At 46.5% G+C, this 19,397-nt stretch overlaps 5 protein-coding genes across 5 annotated transcripts, besides 4 other annotated features; 1 reads left to right on the top strand and 4 right to left on the bottom strand.

Moving 5' to 3' along the window:
- Positions 1-92: 92 nt before the first annotated feature.
- On the bottom strand, positions 93-2,083 carry NFIA_028190 (uncharacterized protein; the record flags this gene model as incomplete). Its single annotated transcript, XM_001261641.1, has 1 exon — positions 93-2,083. A coding segment is annotated over one exon (1,991 nt), but the record flags the coding sequence as incomplete, so codon positions are not given.
- A 1,486-nt stretch (positions 2,084-3,569) lies between these two features.
- Positions 3,570-3,658: a microsatellite.
- Positions 3,659-3,713: 55 nt separating this feature from the next.
- Positions 3,714-3,775: a microsatellite.
- Positions 3,726-3,775: a microsatellite.
- Positions 3,776-4,243: 468 nt separating this feature from the next.
- Positions 4,244-4,292: a microsatellite.
- Positions 4,293-5,935: 1,643 nt separating this feature from the next.
- NFIA_028180 (uncharacterized protein) lies at positions 5,936-8,333 on the bottom strand (the record flags this gene model as incomplete). The annotated part of the gene is made up of 2 exons (XM_001261640.1): positions 5,936-7,047; positions 7,112-8,333. The coding sequence occupies 2 exons, from the start codon at positions 8,331-8,333 to the stop codon at positions 5,936-5,938; spliced, it is 2,334 nt and encodes a 777-aa protein (XP_001261641.1).
- A 3,819-nt stretch (positions 8,334-12,152) lies between these two features.
- NFIA_028170 (aminotransferase class IV) lies at positions 12,153-13,124 on the top strand (the record flags this gene model as incomplete). Its single annotated transcript, XM_001261639.1, has 1 exon — positions 12,153-13,124. One exon carries the CDS (start codon positions 12,153-12,155, stop codon positions 13,122-13,124), a length of 972 nt encoding a protein of 323 aa, XP_001261640.1.
- Positions 13,125-14,659: 1,535 nt separating this feature from the next.
- NFIA_028160 (Dyp-type peroxidase) lies at positions 14,660-16,500 on the bottom strand (the record flags this gene model as incomplete). The annotated part of the gene is made up of 8 exons (XM_001261638.1): positions 14,660-14,904; positions 14,975-15,274; positions 15,325-15,404; positions 15,458-15,568; positions 15,630-15,722; positions 15,774-16,090; positions 16,148-16,382; positions 16,439-16,500. The coding sequence occupies 8 exons, from the start codon at positions 16,498-16,500 to the stop codon at positions 14,660-14,662; spliced, it is 1,443 nt and encodes a 480-aa protein (XP_001261639.1).
- Positions 16,501-17,271: 771 nt separating this feature from the next.
- On the bottom strand, positions 17,272-18,356 carry NFIA_028150 (putative phosphoserine phosphatase; the record flags this gene model as incomplete). Its single annotated transcript, XM_001261637.1, has 6 exons — positions 17,272-17,381; positions 17,469-17,617; positions 17,678-17,977; positions 18,044-18,120; positions 18,170-18,183; positions 18,251-18,356. 6 exons carry the CDS (start codon positions 18,354-18,356, stop codon positions 17,272-17,274), a joined length of 756 nt encoding a protein of 251 aa, XP_001261638.1.
- Between the last annotated feature and the right edge of the window lie 1,041 nt (positions 18,357-19,397).

Below are 19,397 nucleotides of genomic sequence, written 5' to 3'. Positions count from 1 at the left end.
TTAATAGCTCTGGGGCCCGGGCCGGCTGCCCTGCTGTCACATGCACCATAACGGCTAATTTCTCCTTAAACTGGGCCACGCGCTGCCAATACTGCTGGATGGCACCAGGGTGGAATCGGCCCCCCCGCAGGAAATGCCGCTGCATGGCCGGCTCGGCCCGCAGCCGGTCGATCATCCAGTGGGTCCCATCCACCGGCCACTGGGTCCGTGCGTCGTGCAAAAAGTTCCACCCAGCCTGGCTCTGGCTGGGATCGTCATATAATGCCGTCCATGGAATGGGGGGCATCTGCGCATGGTCCTGCATGCATAACTGGCCTAGTATCTCCCGCGCCGCCGTGACTAACCCATGGATGAACCCCCGAAAATCCCCCATGGTGAATGCCATCTGCTGGTATAACAGTTGGTCCTCCCCCATCCATGTCACATGGCCGGGGGCCGTATGATTATAATGGACCTTTAATCCATATGTGCGCCAGTCCAACAATGTCTCCATGGGGCCGTGGGTCCCACGGATCATAAACTGGTGCATCATCCATGTCACCTGCTCCTGGAATGGCCGGCGGCTCGGGCGAATGTGGACCGCGGGCAATGGGTCATCACTATGGATGGATGACGGGGGCGATGATGGGGCCCCTGGGGTGGATGGGGGGTCATCGCTGCCATATCCCTCATCAATCTCCCCGAGTTGATCATCCGCGCTGGCCAGCACCCATTCTGCGCTCTGGTCCTTCCGCGCCCAGGTCTGAATGATCTGCCATGGATTGGGGTCCATCCATAATGCCTTCTGCACCACCATGAATCGGGCCACCTTGATCACGCGGGATAATATCGGGGGGTAGCTCTCGGGGTCGCGCCAGCCGGCCTCACCCTGGCCCAGCACAGCCATGGCGCATACTAATGCACTCTCATATTCATGGCTGCGATGGCGCTGGTTGAGCAGCTCAATGCAAAATTCTAAGCATGCTTTTTCTATAGCAGTCATGGCCCATGCCTCTAGGTCCCCTGGCACTGCGGCCTGGCTGCCCTGGCTGCCTGGGGCCTGGCTAGCGAGCTGCCATAGCTGCCGCCATTTCTGGCGCTGCCGTGCGGTCATCCCATATCGGGGGCTGGCCCAGTCATGCGGGGCCTGGGTCCGGGCAATAAATGCTAATATCTGCTGCCATGGCTGCACATGCTTCTTGATCACGGCCTCATCTATATATGCCAGCAGTGGCCGGTGCGGGGTCTGCCCCTTTTCAGACCGGACGGCTTCCACCCGGATGGCCTGGCCGCAATGCTGGACCGTCCGCTGGCTCTTGCGGGCCACCTGCTCCATAGTATCCCAGATCACCTGCACCCCCTGCTCAGTGGCATCCATGGGGTCTTCCTCCGGGGCTGCCATGCTAGCAAGCAGGTCACGTGCCTGGATGCCCTGCAGGTAGTCAGCCCACCGAGTCATCCGCAGCCAGGGGTTCGCGTCAGTCAACTGGCTGGCTTGGATGGCCTGATCGGCCTTGGCCTGGGCCTGGACCTGCTCCCATGCCTGGATCACGGCATCAACGGTGGCCTGGATGTGGGCAGTGGGTGCGGTCCGGGCTTGCTCCTCAGGCTGCTGGTTGGGGCATGGCACCCAGATATAATGGGACCCTTTTCGGGATGGGAAAAACCGCTGGCAGGTCACCACCTGATATCCCTGCTGGATGGTGATCTGCGCCTGTTCCTGCTCTTGCAGGCGTGATCGACCTCCATGATATGGTGCGGTCCATCCATGGTGCTCACGCCAATGTCGTTTTAACGTGTCAAGTGAACGAGTGATGAATTGGCATCTGGCCTGGTCGCGCTGGCACAGTAACCCATCAGGGTATTCATCCAGGTGGGGGATTGACTGGGTAATCCGACTAGGCCATTGCACAGCATGGGGGTCATGCTCCACACCCTCCCAGCTCTGGACGTCCTGATGGATCTGCTTTGCAGTGGCCTGGGGTAATCGATGGGCCTTCCCCCGGAGATGGCTTTCTACCTCAGCTAGCCACACCCCATGGCGGCAGGACCGGCAGATAATGACTGGTGGCTGGGAAAGCTTAATAAATAACTGCTGTTCCATTCTTAATGGCTCATTTGGATGAATATAATACTATTTAACTGATTATCTGAATGATGATGGGATTCAGCCCCTGAATGTTTGATTTGTGGGCATTGCTTTTTCTATCCGCAGGAACTCAAACCACACCAACTCCTGGGGGTCAAATATGCCCTCACCATGTCTGCAAATCATTGATTTTGATACTGAAATTTGGCTGGATTACTTGGAACTAGTATATCAGTGAGCTGGCTAAATTTAAACTGCCTCCAACCTCCCCTGGAGCCATGGTGGTGGTCATGGGCAGTGCTTTCCAGATTCTCACTGTTTGGCGGCAACTCAAACCACATCAAAATTCCATACATTAACCACACCCTTACTACAGCTGCAAATCATCGAATTCCCAATTGAAATTTGGTCAGATTATGTGAAACCAGCTAACCAGTAACCTGCCAAAATTTGAAATGCATACGACTCTATCTGGCGCGACGATTGTACCCCAGACGGTTTCGTTGGTCCCTACCCCCATACCCCGGCCGCTAAACCGCTCTGGGCTAAACCCTAGCTTGGTGTCAAGTACAGTCGCCGCCCCCTGTGGGATAGCGAATATGGATATAGTGGGACCCTTTTCAGGAGGGGAACACCTGCTGCCAGGAGACATATCTAAATGACTGAGATAGCTCTGCCTCCCCCTTAGCCTTTTCTTTCTGGCTTACCCGCCCGCGATACGTCTGCTGCGACCACTGATGGGTAGATCGCCAGTGATTTCGCATAGATTCTAGTGAGGCTGCTAGATACTGACAGTGGGATGGATCTCGCTGGCAGAGCAAGCCATTTGATTGACATGGTATTATAGGTAATGGCTCATCTAGGGTATGTGGTAGGGAGATAGCACTGTCCCAGGTAATATCCTCCCATTGAGAAATAGCCTGGGCCACCTGGGTAGCAATGCCATGCTTCATGCCATGCTTTTTCTTAAGGTGCTATTCAACTTCAATAGGTCGCACCCCATACTTGCAGTGATGGCAAATAAGAATGCCTAAGGTAGATACCTTATAAAATAAATCATATTCCATGATGCAAATCTTCTGGATGATAGAAATAATAGTTATGCCATGATGATTACTGAAAATAAAGAGGTGGGATTGTAATATTACCCCTGAATTATCAACATACAGGGATAGAAGGGTACTAATTTAGATACCCCACCAAATATGATGGTGTTATACCAGTAGATTTTATATTCACACCACACCACTATAATAGGGAATTGGAAGGGTTCCTTAGGAAATATAATAGATAAGTGGTGTCTCTATAATCTACTAAATTTTTAGCCCATCAAGGCCATGGGATCTAATACCATTGGACCCTTGAATTCAATCCCATTGGACCCCAACCATCATCCAAACCAACCAATCAGCATTTAGACCCTAGCTACACCCTAGGCCCATCGGAATAGCGATGGTCCATGGCTTGTGGGATAGACTTTTCTTTACTTATAGGTCTATTTATAATAGTAGGTAAGATAATAATAATAAGAGATAAAGATAGTAGTATAAATATAAAAAGATAGAGATTATAATAAAGATAGAATAATAAGCTATAAATAGGAGAGATATAAAAGTACTAAGTAATATATTAGTAAATAAAGAAAGTAAATATTTACTTTTTACTTAGTAAATATTTACTTTCTTTATACTTAGTAAATATTTACTTATATTTGTTGGTGAAAACCGTGCTATAGTTGATTGTTGACCATATCCATGGGTTGATCCGCTATGGTTGATCGTTGATCATATCTATGGTTCTAACCTTATGGTCATGGATCATCATTGATCATCATCGATTTCAACCATTAGCAAATGGTGATCTAATCTATGAGATCACCCAGCTATGAGATCATTCAATATTCGAATGGCCTATGCTAGAAGGAATCATCTATAAATACACCCTTAAAATCACCCTATAGCTAGTCATAAATAATTAAGGAATTAAGACATTAAGCTAAGATATCCTTAGCTATTTTTCCTTCTACTATTCTATTCTATTCTACTACCATTCCTCCTATTCTTCCTTTATACCTAGGCAAGCCATCTATTCCCCTCTATATTCATGAAATTTCCTTTGTCATTTATATACTATTTAGTATATACTGTTCATTTTTATTCACAATATTAATTATATATATTTATTACTTAAGTTTATTACTTATATCTATTACTAGTATTTATTAGTAGGGAGTCTAGGAACCTTAATTTAATTAGTAATTTTAGAGACTTAGAGTTATTTAAAGTCTATTACTTATATTTATTACTTAAGATTAGTAGAATAGTTTAAATAAAATTATAACTTATTATTTAGGGAGTTATTTCCTAGTCTATTACTAGTGACTATTACTAGATAGAGAAATAGAATTATAATTTATAACTTACTATTTACTATAATAATTATAGGTAATAGTCTGTAAAGATTTTAATATTAAAATTATATTTATAAATTTAAGACTCTTATAGAAAATCCCTTCCTATTCTTATATACTTTATGAGAGTCCTATCCTATAGTAAAAGAAATATAGGATTCCCTATCCCTTATCCCTAAGTTAATGAGACTCCCAAGGGAGAAGTAGTAAGATGGGATAGGATACCTATTAATATAGGAATTCCTATATAATTATCCCTTCCTATATAGACTATGCTATTTAGGAGTCCCATCCCACTAGATAAGCTAGGGAAATCCCATGGGAATCCCAAAATAGGATGGGAAATTAAAATGGGCTACCCATTTCCCAATGGGAGGGAATTTCCCATGGGATTTCCCTCCCACGCGGCCAGCCTAATTCAGAGTACTTAGTTAAATAGATAGGCTATAAACACCCTACTTAGGAGCCTACTACTAACCTTACTAATATAGCAGTGCTTAACACCTGGGAGAGCTACCACCCCCTAGAGGGAAGGCCGGGGGGGGGTAGTGTAGCAGGTAAGGCCCACTAGGTGCTTAGGCTACTTAATTAAATTATATAGCCCTTATAAAGTTATATCTAAACTAGATATTAGCTGCTAGTCATATGACCTAGTACTAATTAATATAGTAATCTGCCCTGTTACATGACCCTATAAACCATTCATATACAGTATACTCCTTTTATGTTCGGCTGCTGCAGCTCTAGCTAGATTCCTTCCTTAGTGATTTCTCACCATCTAAACCTAGGTCATAGTTTTCTAAGGCTTCTAGCCCGTGACAAATAGGACTTATAGTTAGGTAGATTATCTTTTAATATAATAGAGGAGTTCTACTTTATTATATAGTCTTCCTAAAATCTAATAGTTCTAACTGTGGTTAGATTACCTGACCTATTATTTAATATATAATACTTCTATAATATCTTTAATTAGATTAGGTGGTTTTACCTAATCTAATAAAACTATAAAAACTATAACCAATGGCTTTAACTAAACTTGAATTAGTTTCACCCAGGGGAAACTAAAACTAGTGTGATTCCCTAGGCTAGGGACTGAACCCAAACCACTACAAGTTCAGTGAGGGTTGGATTTGATTTTAGCGGTTCGGTTATGCAACTCTAGTCGCGGGCAGCAGACCAAAGGGCCTGGAAAGGACTGCGGTCCCTCGCACGTAGTTATTGACCACTAAAATTTCATTATATGGTGCCGTAGGAGGTGCTGAGGCCTACCAAAAAGGGTTATGTTGTCTAGCTCCTAGCTGGGATAAGGGGGGATGAAGTATTGGACTCATAAGAATCCAAACAGCTCAGTTATCTAATTCTAACCAACTCCTGCAGATATTGCCCCAGCATTTGACCCAGTAGCCAAAGCAAGAATTAGAAAACATAAGATCTTGATCTGTAGTAGCGAGGTTCGGTCAACCAACTACCCAGTCACGCTTTTGCAGGTCATCCCAGGTGCCTCCCACTAGATAGCCCTCATCAGGGAGGCTTGACACGCCTATGGTAAATGACTTGACTGTTCCAAGGCTAGTGTATCGCGCATAATGCACTTCATTCTCTGCTCTCTTTAGCGACACCGATACACACGGGTGTGTTGTACCGGGACGGCCGTGCTTATATTCCTTCAAGATAATCCCATACGTTTTGTCAGGCTCAAAATCGATAGGAATCTTCGTTTCCAAATGCAAAACTTCTCCCTCGCCCTCGAAAGAAATGTGGCAGTCAGTAAGCCACTGCTCCCAGACCTGTTGATTATCGTCGTCATCGAGGCGGCGGAGATCAAATACCATGCGGGATGGATATATCCAAGAACGATACTCTGCAACATGCAGCCCCCAAGGGGTGATTAATCCCCTTTCACCCGTAAGGTAGCGAATTTCCTCCGTAAACCGACACACCTTGATCGCCCATCGGGCACCGTCTTCTTCAAAGCGTGGCTCATCATGGAACAGCACGTCTGTAGGGAACCCATCCAGCATACTGTACAACTTCCACATGCGGTTATCAGCCCCCTTCACCTTGAGGATCTTCTTCACATCCAAATTCAGGACACCCGCCAGCACGATCGGACGATCGCTGTCCTTGCTAGAGGCTCGGGTTGCCACATTATACCAGTTCCAAGAGACCAGCTTAAATTGGGAAATGCTCGCGTTGCCGTCAACGAAGATGTCGAAGTAGGGACCTGTCACGGCGTTCACAAAACGATCGAATTTGGATGCATACTCGATAGAGCCTTGGAAATACTGATACCAAACGCCGGCAGCGTACCGGGCAATTTTCTCCTGGAAGATAGGAAGCTTCCCTTGACTAAGCTTGGCAAAGAGCTCGTCGGCGATGGTGGAAATGTTGACTGCTTTGTCAGACAGAATCACGTATAGTCGGCTTTTGGCTGCCAATCCTTCTTGAAGTGTCCATAGCCGGCGGATCCAGCCTGAGAGGTACAGCACCCGAAGAACAAGTTCCAGATTGCTTGTGGAGCGCGAGTCCACCTGCTTGATCTCGGAATCCAGAAGCATAGTTCGGTAAGCTGTAATCAGTGAGGTTAGTTTTATACATCCATCAATGTCCAGAATCTATTCAAGTGTACCTACCACCGACATAAACATCGCGGATGCGTTGAATTGCCAAACTGCGAGCCTCACGTTCATGTGGGATGCACAGCGTATCGATCCACACCAAGACTGAATTGTCTCCACGCCGATTGCCTGCAAAATGCGCAAAGCGGGCAGCAGCAGTTTGCAGCGGCTTAAATGACCCTGCGTCGTACTGAGGGGTATATTCCTTGTCAGTCAGGAGGAGCCTTGCCCGCTCGTAAAGAAGGCCCAACTGGCATGTGGGCAGAGAGTTAGCATGCGGGTTCCCCAGTCCATCAGCCCATACATGGGATACAGCCACGTATCGCTTGGTGGTTCGCTTTTTCACGACATTAATCTCATAGCCCTGGTTGTCGAGCTCGTCCTTGCCACGAGGTGTGATCTGCACAAGAGGTATGCCTCCATCCAGGAGAACTTCATGTAACTTCTCAACGTCGGCGTGGAGGTGCTCACAGCTACAATCTTCCTGCAGGTGGCGAGTGACATAGAGGCTCTCATCGACGTTGTCTGCAACACATTCCGTTTTCTTACAACGCTCATGGGTCCTCTTGTTCCAGGCGGGCTTCGTCCGTAGAAGCTGCAGCAAATACGCCGGCGTGTCCACTTCAACGCCAATCTTGCGACACTTCTCCGCGTCCAGCGGGCACCATCCTCCCCTTACCATCTGCTCTGCCTCTCTGTCTCTGAGAAACAACCAGAGCTTGACGGTGCCCGGATCGGTCTGCGGCCCATCACGCTTCTCTGCGACGTTCCAGAGAGCTTGACAGACTAGCTGAATGGCAAAGCACATCTCAGCCCGTATGTACCGGTTATATCTTTGGAGGTGCTCGCAGACTCGTCTGACAATCGTGAAAGACCGCGTGCCTAGTCCATTTTTCTGCCACTCCTCGGTACTATTCACGTATCTTTCCAGATGTTTTGTTGTAATGTACTGATGTTGTCCTTCATCATCATTTTCACTTTCGCGTAGGAGAAAGCCACACTGATCTAGCTGATCGCCAAAAACGTAGTGGAGCATACCAAAATAGAGCCAGCACTCAATTGTAGGTTGGAACTCCCGAGGAATTTGGCCTGGAGAGAACTTCTGTGTCCCTGGCTCTGACTCCCACCCATGGCGCGTGGGATACTCATCCCAGTCGCCTCCGTCGTATAGCGGACCGTGATACTCAATTCGAATAGGCTTTGAAGGCTCGTCGGGCAAGAAGAGATGGTCTGCCATGGCGATTTCGTATCTCAGTTAGATGAGAGAAGAAAAAGCCATACTCGACCCCGCCTCAGCTGAGATAGCGCGCCGATTATAGTTAGCTGAAACACAAGTCACATGGCAATGACCATCTGACAACCAGAGGAGGACAAGACCCTAGTATGTGAAAGCGCCGCACTGCCGCTCCCATTTCCCGCCCCTGATTGGTCAAACCGGCTCGTCTATGTGCCTACCGTCAGTCAACTACCTTCACTTGGTGGCCCGGCCCCCATTCTTGGCTCTATTTGGAAGCCGAATTGTTGCTCGTGGGGGCTGACCCTGATAACAAAAATACATCGTGGCGACTGCCGCTGTCTGGTCTGGGCTTGACTATCCCTTCTCAAAGTACAATGAACATCCTGATTGCAGAAGAGGTGCAGAAGCGACGTTGCCAACCAGGGCTCGGGTCTTAATCTCAACACAAATCTCAACCTGTTCAGACAATAGCACACTGTTATTTCAACCTATGAAAGACCAGTATAACTTCTACTCTGACCCCTTGCCAGAAGTTCAAAGAGTTGTTGTTGGAGTCACCATATAAGATGCCACCTTAATGATCTTATCAATAGGGCCTTCATCCGTCAACTCATGGACACTTGAATATCTGGTCCTGCAATTGTCTGTGACAACGATAATGAGACACTCTCTAACTACGTTATCCAAGATGTTGAACGAGCCATCAATGCAGCGTGGACCTCTTATGGACATGATGAGAGGCAATACACAGAGGCTACCACATCTTGGACATCGGAAGTGAAGAACAGTGTGGAACAATCCACCCCCTTTACTGGAGAAATGGGAATGGCATGTACGCTCTACAAACATCTTCTCTAGGCCCAGTGCCAGTTGCAGTTATAATTATCAGGGGTATCTCTCCATCATTGTCAACTCCACAAAAGCCTCTAGGTGATGGACCACCACTTCCTTTGTTTGTTGGTGCCTTTCCGCACATGGTGATCTATGATGTTTCTTTGGAAATGTGCACCACACAGCAAGTGGCCCGACAATTGTGTGTTGTGCCTCATAATGTGTTTTACCAGCCCAATTTACCTACATCAATGGGCGCAGCCAATTCAGGTAACATATTAAAGGGTTGCAAACACCATGGGCTACCTAGCTAGCATGGACTCGGACCTAGCAACATCCTCATGGTTTCATAAAAGCGAAGTCATGGAGACTTTCTCTCACTTATCAATAATAGAAGCATTTAGGGACCTTTGGTCGGATCCACTCAATGAACATGTTCTGATTAAGAGCCAGGGGGCATGTTGGTGCTATAAACTACAGAGCCAACTACATCACCACATCCTTAGGTCCTACCTCAAGTGGATCAACAGATGGCCCCCATTCTTAATAATCTTTATGCACACATCCATGTTAAAGAGACATTCCTGAATCTGAATAGCATCCTGCAGTAGATACATCTTATCATCTTCTCCATAGATGTTAGTCAAGCACTGCATCCTTTTCCATCATTAAGTTTAGTGTAGGCTCTAAATTCTCAACGCCCAAGTGGCGTTGCACCAAGGTCGAGCGGAGCCAGGCGGAGGGCAATCATAGAGGCCATGGACATAGCGGTGATCATCACTTTGGAGAGCTCAAACCCTTTCTCTCAGAGATTAGCTTTGCTCATCTCTGTATAGGATTTATTCACGCCAAGATAGCGAGGGTATCCTCAGCTTAGTTCCAGAGAGTATAGACCTTGTGGCCAGCAGTGGTCTTTCTATAGCTGTTCAAGTTAATCCTAAGGAGGCTGACATTGGTTAACTATGGTGCTAGAAGCTGAAGAACTTCTTCCCACATGGTTAATAACATCCAGGAAGCATGTATGAAAAGAATTATAGGATTAGTATTTTGTAGGGGTATCTCTGTCAGCTAATAAAGGCTCTTGCTAGCAAATCTAGAGGGCATGATGGTTTTTATGTCATAATATCTATTCCTTAACTACAGTTGAAGATTATAGGGATGTCTAATGCATATATTTAAAGCGTGGAAGACTGATTGAATGGTTATCGTTATGTTTCCATTTAAGGCTGGTGTATAATGTTATGTGGCAATTGCTATGGGAGGATCTTGTGAAAACGATTATCAACTGGTAATGTAATATAAAAATGCTATACTTATGCTTTCCTGGCTTGTGCAGTCATGCTTTGAGCGAGCACTAGTATACTACGTCCCTCCATCGTCGAGCCTCCTCATGGACTGTAATCAGATCGTTGTATAACTCGCGGCAGCTACCACGGCTGCAATGCAGCGGTACAATAATTCAAAAAGTCAGGAAATACCACGCCATCAGACTTGACACTGGGTTAGCTTTCCTTCCTCCATTCCTGCCCAATAGCCTCCCACTCCTTTACTTCACTGTCTTATAACTCACCTGGGAAGAAGGTTCCTACCATGCTCTTCCCTAGCTTCTTATATCTTCTCTCTACTTTCATTAAAGTTTGCATAACTTTGGCTTGGCCCATAACACTGATGAATTTACGCAGAATACTACAGGCAGCTAGTCCCTGCTTCTAACCTGTAATGAAGATATTTTATAGCATTACTATACCCCTAGAGAAGTCACTATATCCCTATTAGTGTCATATCATTAGATTATAGCCCCCGCGCAATACTTACCTAACTATGCATTGGGCGATGAATAGGTCACAACCTCCCACTTTATAAAAATTCCTCCTTAGTTGATATCAATTGCCTTAGAGCACATAATTCCCTGGAAATTTCTATGGTTAATTATACTTGCAGATTCTCTAAAGGGGCTGAGCTTGTGGTGCTGTCATCTGGCATCGCCTCGCTGGAGAGACTCTTCGGCAGTAAAAGCCGGATAACATCTTCATAGTCGCCAAAGACATCGAGTCTCGCAACGGCAAAGATATAAATATGAATGGAGGCTGGCAAATTCCCTTTCACGATGACAGATGGAAAGCCTCGTACGGGCAGAGCGTGGGCTTGTCACTGAAGACCTGGACCACATAGCTCACTCGGCCATGATAAATCGCTTGCAATCAAACCATACGCTGCCCTCAGTGGCAATTCTCGCCCGATATTGCTGTATGTTGGAGACGGTGTGTCCGATCTATCCGCCGCATGGGAAACACAGACCCTCTTTGCGAAGAGCAGGATGGGTAAGTCGGCTATGCGATACGTGCACTCCACATATGAATTTCTTCGTGAGCCAAATGACATCGACATCAGTGTGGACAGCTGCACAAGCCCTCGTCCGATACTGTGAGCAACGTTGGGAGTCCGTTTGTGCCATTCAATGATTGGGCCTGCACCCTTGCCACCGTGCAGGAAGCCTACCAAAACGGATGCAGTAATGACGTTTAATACCTAACGTCCTCCCACCCACTAAGCTAGTGAAGAATAAAGGATATATCCCTGGTGGCCAGTCTAATACTAGCAGCTGGATCCTCTGTCTACCGAAGAAGCCGTACCGAACAATGCTAAATCATAAAGCCAGTGCCATCAGACGGCTGAAGCAGAGTTTGCTTCAATAGTAATGCGAACACAAGCAAGCCAATAAGCCATCAACGAATAAGACCCTACCCCAGAGACCCGGCCAGTATATCCAGTTGCCGTGTTCAATGTTTGCCATATGGGTCCAACAACCGGGGAATCGCGATTTTTGCGTACGTCATTTCCCGCAAGCAGCTCAAAAAGAAGCATGGGCAAACTCCCACTCCGCTCGCTCATATAAATGGTATTTACACTCCGCTCAATTCTTCACTTGTAGTTAGGTCTATTTGGTATGATCTTTCAACATCGGAATACAGTGAGACCGCGCTCGTCATGGCCTCTATGGACAAAGTCTTTTCGGGATATCATGCGCGCCAGAAGCTGCTTGAACGGAGCGACAATCCTTTCTCTAAGGGCATTGCCTATGTGGAAGGAAAGCTCGTCTTACCCAGCGACGCCAGAATACCGCTACTTGACGAAGGCTTCATGCACGGTGACCTAACTTATGATGTTACAACGGTTTGGGATGGACGCTTCTTTCGATTGGATGATCATATGCAACGGATCCTGGAAAGCTGCGATAAAATGCGGCTCAAGTTCCCACTTGCACCGAGCACGGTGAAAAATATCCTGGCTGAGATGGTCGCCAAGAGTGGTATTCGGGATGCGTTTGTGGAAGTTATCGTGACACGTGGTCTGACAGGTGTACGTGGTTCGAAGCCCGAGGATCTGTATAATAACAACATATACCTGCTTGTTCTCCCATACGTTTGGGTTATGGCGCCTGAGAACCAGCTCCTTGGTGGCAGTGCTATCATTACAAGGACAGTGCGACGAACACCCCCGGGTGCATTTGATCCTACGATCAAAAATCTACAGTGGGGTGACTTAACAAAGGGACTTTTTGAGGCAATGGACCGTGGCGCAACGTACCCATTTCTCACTGACGGAGACACCAACCTTACCGAAGGATCTGGATTTAACATTGTCTTGGTGAAGAACGGTATTATCTATACCCCTGATCGAGGTGTCTTGCGAGGGATCACACGTAAAAGTGTGATTGACGTTGCCCGAGCCAACAACATCGACATCCGCCTTGAGGTCGTACCAGTGGAGCAGGTTTATCACTCCGATGAAATCTTCATGTGCACAACAGCCGGTGGCATTATGCCTATAACGTTGCTTGATGGTCAACCAGTTAATGACGGCCAGGTTGGCCCGATCACAAAGAAGATATGGGATGGTTACTGGGAGATGCACTACAATCCGGCGTATAGTTTTCCGGTCGACTATGGCAGTGGCTAACGGGAGCGATGCGATCACTGGAATATCATGACTGGTTGCTTGTGGTTCTTGCTTGCGGGTCTTCATATTTTCTTACTATGCTTTGCTGCAGATAGCACATTCAAATTACCAAGTTAAATAAATGCCTAATGTGTCTTGTCCCTTGCATAGCTGAGATGCAGCTTCTGAGAATAGCTCACGTGCCCTGTCAAAAACACGATTTAGGCAAAGAGCGAATGCCAGTGCAAGTCAGGCCAACACTCGGCCCGATGCGTCCTTTCCAGAGTCGTCATGATTGTCGTATACTGCGCTGTTCATTGACCACCACCCGAGGGATACGTTACCATATGGTTGAGGGCCGGTAGCTACCCTGCATGGCCGTGTTGTGGTAGTATCTGACTTTAATTACAACTTCTTTTAGATATTAGGGCTAGAGTCAGGCGCCTCGCTAATTAATTTATTGAACAAAGGGTTAGGTTCGCGTGGAACATTAAATGACGCTCTGGCTGGGCACCCACTTGTTACCTTGGGTAATAATCTATCGAGTCTTGGTTATAGTTGGTTCATTAATCAAACCTCTGTAACTCTAGTGTCCATTCTTCGAAACCGTAGCACCAACTACGCTTGCTGGTATGGAATCTCGATCACGCCCTTTAGTATTCCATGGTCCAGCAATATCTAGATGAGAATATGACCATTACATTGAAATGATAAGAACAATCAGAGGTTGTTACATAGGTTTACGTTAACTTGACACTTGCGACTAGATTCATATCAGACAACGTCCTAATCCGGATACATCTACATCTTGTAGCATTTCCGTTACATCATACAGGGGATTTAGTTATGGTGGGAAGATGCGACATCGGACCGGTCCACCATGAGGGATGAATGCAGTCAGAAGACCACCCAGTTCTTAAACTTTGTTTTCGAAACTTCAGTCGGGGAACAACCTTAGTGTTTGGTTTTATGTCGATAGCTTTCAGTTGCAATAAAATATCACTAGGCTAAAAGGTGTCCAGCCGATGTACTCGTCATCGGATTAGAAGACCCACAGAACGGCGATCCAAGACCTCCAAATATCGGGTACAGATAGAAGGGACTGTATCTAGCTCGGTCCTCTCACGGATAAGGAAACATCAGAAGAATCATTAAGATGCAAAGAGAGGTCGACGCCCCGTGAGGTGTTCCATGTTATTGACCGCGGCATAAGTAGCCAAGCGTCATCGACTAGCTAGGAAGTTAACGGTAGATCCCAGGTCTTTGATCTATAGATATTGTACATGTTTCTGTACGTGGTAGTTATATGAAGTTTTGAAATGCTCTTTTCCACGAATCTTACGTTAAAGTGGCCTCCTACCTTGGACTGGCCGGGTCACCCTATTGGGCGACTCCAATAACTACATGGAAGGGTAGATTAGCAGTCTACAACCTGACGGCTGGTCAGATCCCAGGTGAGGTAATTGATTGATGATTAAACCCAATATGACCAATAATCCGTAACGAATGCCAGGAGCCAAGTTTTAACCTCAAGTACCTGCATACCATGAAACTGATTACTTGGCGGACTGCTTGGCAATATTCGTCAGTGCTTTGATCGATGGAGAAAAGAAATACTCCCCTCCCTTAGGGATAACGCAGCACTTCAAATCGACGTGGATATTGTCGTTCTGGCCGTCACATAATCCCATAACAAATGGGTCAGGCCCATTAGGCTGGCCACAGATGGGGTCGGCACCAGGTCCTGGAGGGCCGGTAATACTTCTCTTCAGCGGGGGGAAGGTGTTCTTGTTACACCATTCTGTCACAATTGTTAAATATCAAAGGGGCAATACAGTACATGGTATTGATGCTGTGGTGGGGTTGCTTACGCTCTTGAACTCGCCTGAATCCATTCGCAATGTTGCTTTGGTAGCACAGAAACAGCATTCCACGCTCCTTCTTTGTTGTCTGTTGATCGTGCTCTTCTTTAGTGACTTCATCCCCATAGGGTATGCCCCGACGCATCATGGAACTAGTATTCTTATCCTTGACATCTCCCCGGGGTCTGCACTTCCGGATATGCGCGGCGAAAGGACACTTTTCCTGATTATTGCCGGGTTGAAAGTCAAAGTTATTGCAGTCAGCGAGCGAGGGATCATCTTCGCATGGCGTAAGAAACATAGGGGCACCTGTCTCATGTAAGTTTTCGTCAGCATATACAGTAGGCTGAGGTACAAACCGCTCTTCCATCTGCCCATTAAGCGTGCTGAAAGCTGCTCAGTGGTCAGATGATGCTTAGGAGCCGTGTCATCCAGCCATCTAAGCCCTCGTCAGAAGGTTGCGGTGAGATATTCAGACTTCTACTTGCTTACTTGTTGAACTCAGGCACCAGCTGTTTCAACTTGCGGAAGACAAGGAAGCTACCGTCCGTCGCCCAATCCGGCTGACCAACAGGCTCTTGGTCGGCATTAGTTATAATATATCTAGAAGGAACTAATATTAGTACTGGTTTGTGCAAGTAGTTTTTCAGGAAATCGTGCCTACCCTGGCGGTACAAGTGGCGGCTCATATTTGCCCTTGGGAGCCGGGTCGAGCCCCTCCAGCTGGGGTTGGGAGATGAGGTCACGGTAACCAAAGCTGATAACGGTCAGATGCCCATTTCTTTTCAGTAAATCTACCGCTTCTCACTGTTCATTGCTGCTGTTGGGATCTGGTCGCACATGGCCATACTCTATGAAGAGCTCCTTGATGCTGGAAGTGAAACCAAAATATCCAACAAAGATATATTTCACCTTGCGCAGTTTTGCTCGTGCGGTCTGTTCAGAGCGGCCAGTGACAAGAATCACACCATCAATATACTGACCTTCGACTTCGGGCTTGAATTTTGCCTCCCAGTCGTCTGGATTATCCCGACCTTCACCCCCGGCAACTCCACCTTGCAAGTCTGCAAGCATACCTCCTAGGAAGTTGCCAGATCTCAATTTGTCCTTATCATCCTTAAAAAGCTAGGTAGCGGTATCAGATATGGTCCTCGAACCAGGAGAAGGGATGGCGGGGCTTACTTTTTTCAATCCTTTGGCGCTCAAGGCCAAGTTCACACCGGTGAGTGGAATCACTTCGGACTTTGCTTCTCCACTGGGCACCTCAGTCTTGTTCTGTCTGATCTGCTCATGGAATTTAACGGCATCATTCGCTGTGGTAATCAGTGGAATAAGGGTTTTCAGGTCTCTACGAAACCTCCTCTCAGAGGTAATATTGAAAAATAAAAAGAATTCATGAAGCTTCGGCACACCCGGCCTAAGAAATGTTACTATCGTTGGCCGGCCGGAAAGCTAGGCCAGGCGCAGACTCACCAGATGTTGCCTTGAATGTTGTCCTTATTAATATCGAGCTTATTGATTCTTTCAGAGGTCATGTTGTCAGACAATGTATTCTGGTCGAGCAGGCTGTAGCGTAAGTCCTAGATAGCTGGCGAGTGATATAGAGGAAAAGAACCTAATGAGCAATCGCAGATTTATGTACCACTGTCATCAGATTTTCTCCAATAATCCATAAATGCTAACGCCTGTTCCATGGTATCTAGTAGATGCAACAGCAAAAAAGCAAAGTCTAACAACCTTGCACGCGAAGATCTCTTTTACACAGAGTGAGATGTAAAGTATGCCGCTGTTGAAACTATAAGAGGTGTAAGCGTAATCGAGTTCGGTTTATCTCTATTGGTGGGGAATGTTACAGCAAGCAAAAAGAAGTGCAGCTAGCAAAGATGAGCTCTCAAATATTTGGTTCATGACCCTCTGAGATGAAACGGACACCGCCGGAAAAGTCTTGTATAAAGGTTGTTTGCGTTTGAATTTGAAAGAAAGTCATGACGCCTACTGCTTCATGAGCTCACACCTCTCACCCGTCCACCGCTCCCCAATGTAGCGTAGACCAGGCAGTCATCGCTTGAGAGCTTGAGAGCTACCTTATTAGAGTTTCGATGGGGCTAGAAGATGCTAGGGTACTCCGCCATAGTCGTGGCTTGAATCTGCTTCGGCTAGCCAAGGTGGAGTCATGATGGTACCCAGAAAATGATGCAGTATAAGAATAGAGAATACATTCACGGGAGCAGTAACAAACAAAACTCTCCATATAAACCCGATAGCTTTTGATTCTTCACAGTCTTTGTAAGGAGTGACTCGCAGACTTAAGTCTTGACTGTCCTCTCGTAAATGTCTCGCATTGCGTCAAGAATGGAATCCCAATCATCGAAGGGCACAAAAGGAATCCCTTTCAGTTTGCAGTACTTCATTAGATCTGAATTCAATGGTTAGTATCTTGTATAACAAGAAATACAAGCAGCATTTTCCTTCCATTGGATGTGGAGTCAAGGAGATTACTTGCCTAGACCTTCTTTGGCAAATAGGATGTTTGTTTCGGACGCAGCAGAGAGGTCTGACACTCCATCTCCTGCAAAAGCCACCACAGGACGTTCTCCGTCAGGCAGTGCAACACAATGCTTGATTTCTAGCGATTTGTCGTGGCCAAATATGCTATAGTGCTCGCTATGTCAATACACCTCGACGAGCAGTTTTCATCACTGGCCCACTTGCCTATCGTCGCGATATTTAATTTGCCATCCACCAACCATGTCGATATGTTTACCGTTGTGAGGGGCGACGTTGTTTGCAATGACAAATATATTGCTAGGCTTGCAAGCGAATAAGGAAACCAGTAATGCCTCTATCACAGGCGTCATTCCTGATGACAGAATCACAATTGGAATACTTTTCTCTTTTGCCCAGAGATAGAAGTTGACAAAACCGGGGTCGAGCTGGATATTTTCCTGCACGATACGAAGGCACTCGTTGAAGGGCATTCGCACGCTGTCAAGCATGGCCTGAAAAGCATCCCTGGCGGGGTCATTCTTCGGCTCACTATTGTAGGTCTTGGAATTTCTACGCGGGGCTAGCACGTACCTGAATGCCAAAGTTCCATTTAGGACTTCTAGCTCGAGCATCCGGCGTTTTTCAGCCCCGAAGCCGAAATTGTCGACCTGTGCAGATGGTCAGTTGTTGTGAACAATGGTTGGCATAGGTTATTACTAGGTAGTCATTGCCTAAACAACCTCTTAGTAATGGCTTCATAGAACATGAAGTTGTGAAAAGGGCGAGTATATAGCTTACAATCCTGCAAAGTAACAGTTCCGTCGAAATCAGTGAAGAAAATTGCTTTCGGACTACCATTCAAGTACTGGTGCCCTCCCTCCATTTGTAGGGAACTTTTCGGCATGTTTGGTCCTATGCTGCTTCAGAAGGAATGTGAAAATTGACATGTACTCGGGAGACGGCGCGGTGCATTTTTGATTTATTTATCCAGAGAGTGACTTCTTTGATTTGACCCATCCATTAGGAACCAGATACGTCTATTGAAACTGACGGTCGGCTATCCTTAAGAAAGGCAAACTTTCCATTTATTTTTTCCACTTCCATATGGCTTGTGGAGCAGATTCCGAAGGCTAGGTAACGTGGACCATCTTCAAACGCAGGGGACTAGCTGGTCGACCTGGTGACGCAAGAACCCCCAGCTGCTTAAGTCTAGACCGTCCTCACTGTTCAGCCTTGGAGGATTCGGAGCCGACATTGGATATAGAACAATGTGGGATAGAGTCTGTAGGGAGGGTGACAATCTTCGTAGGCTGTTGCGCACAGTCCGATGCTAAGTTATCGGACCACATTTGGTTACCACTTGCAATAGGTTACCGCTGCAACCAATTGCCGAAAGCCCGCAACGGGGCAGCTTGCTAAACGTTGTTCAGTTGAGGTCTGTTAGCCACATATTTGTCACATACCATGCACTGTTCATTACCCGCAGTGACAGGACCATGGCGGGTCTTAGAATGTATGACAGGCCCATTAGCCACAAATCATGTCCCATAATTGTTCCCTATTCCAAATTACACTTTCCCCATTTGACGGGCAGATACAATAGCTGAGGTCTAGCCATTTCAGACGCTGATCTGTTATGTGTCTGAGCTTGATATAATTGAGTGACATGGCTGTGGCCTTGTCTGGATGCAAACGGCCGATTGCATGCCCAATAAACTGTACCACCAGAACGTGGAAATATGACAAATATATTACTTCTTTCGGTAAATGTGCGCCCAGACAGATAAGCTGCATCCTATCTAGCGGATTGCACACAGTCTATGATGCGAGGAGACAGCCCATATCTACCACAGGATAACATTTGACGATAAGCCACCTTTGTGCACTCCACACGGCGAAAGCATGTCTTTAGCCTTTTAGTACAATGTAATAACTTATCGCCTTA

Source organism: Aspergillus fischeri, genomic scaffold, assembly GCF_000149645.3.
Source record: "Aspergillus fischeri NRRL 181 1099437636263 genomic scaffold, whole genome shotgun sequence".
Taxonomy (NCBI): domain Eukaryota; kingdom Fungi; phylum Ascomycota; class Eurotiomycetes; order Eurotiales; family Aspergillaceae; genus Aspergillus; species Aspergillus fischeri.
The sequence above is the reverse complement of the archived record's forward strand: the minus strand, read 5'-3'. Positions and strand labels throughout refer to the sequence as shown.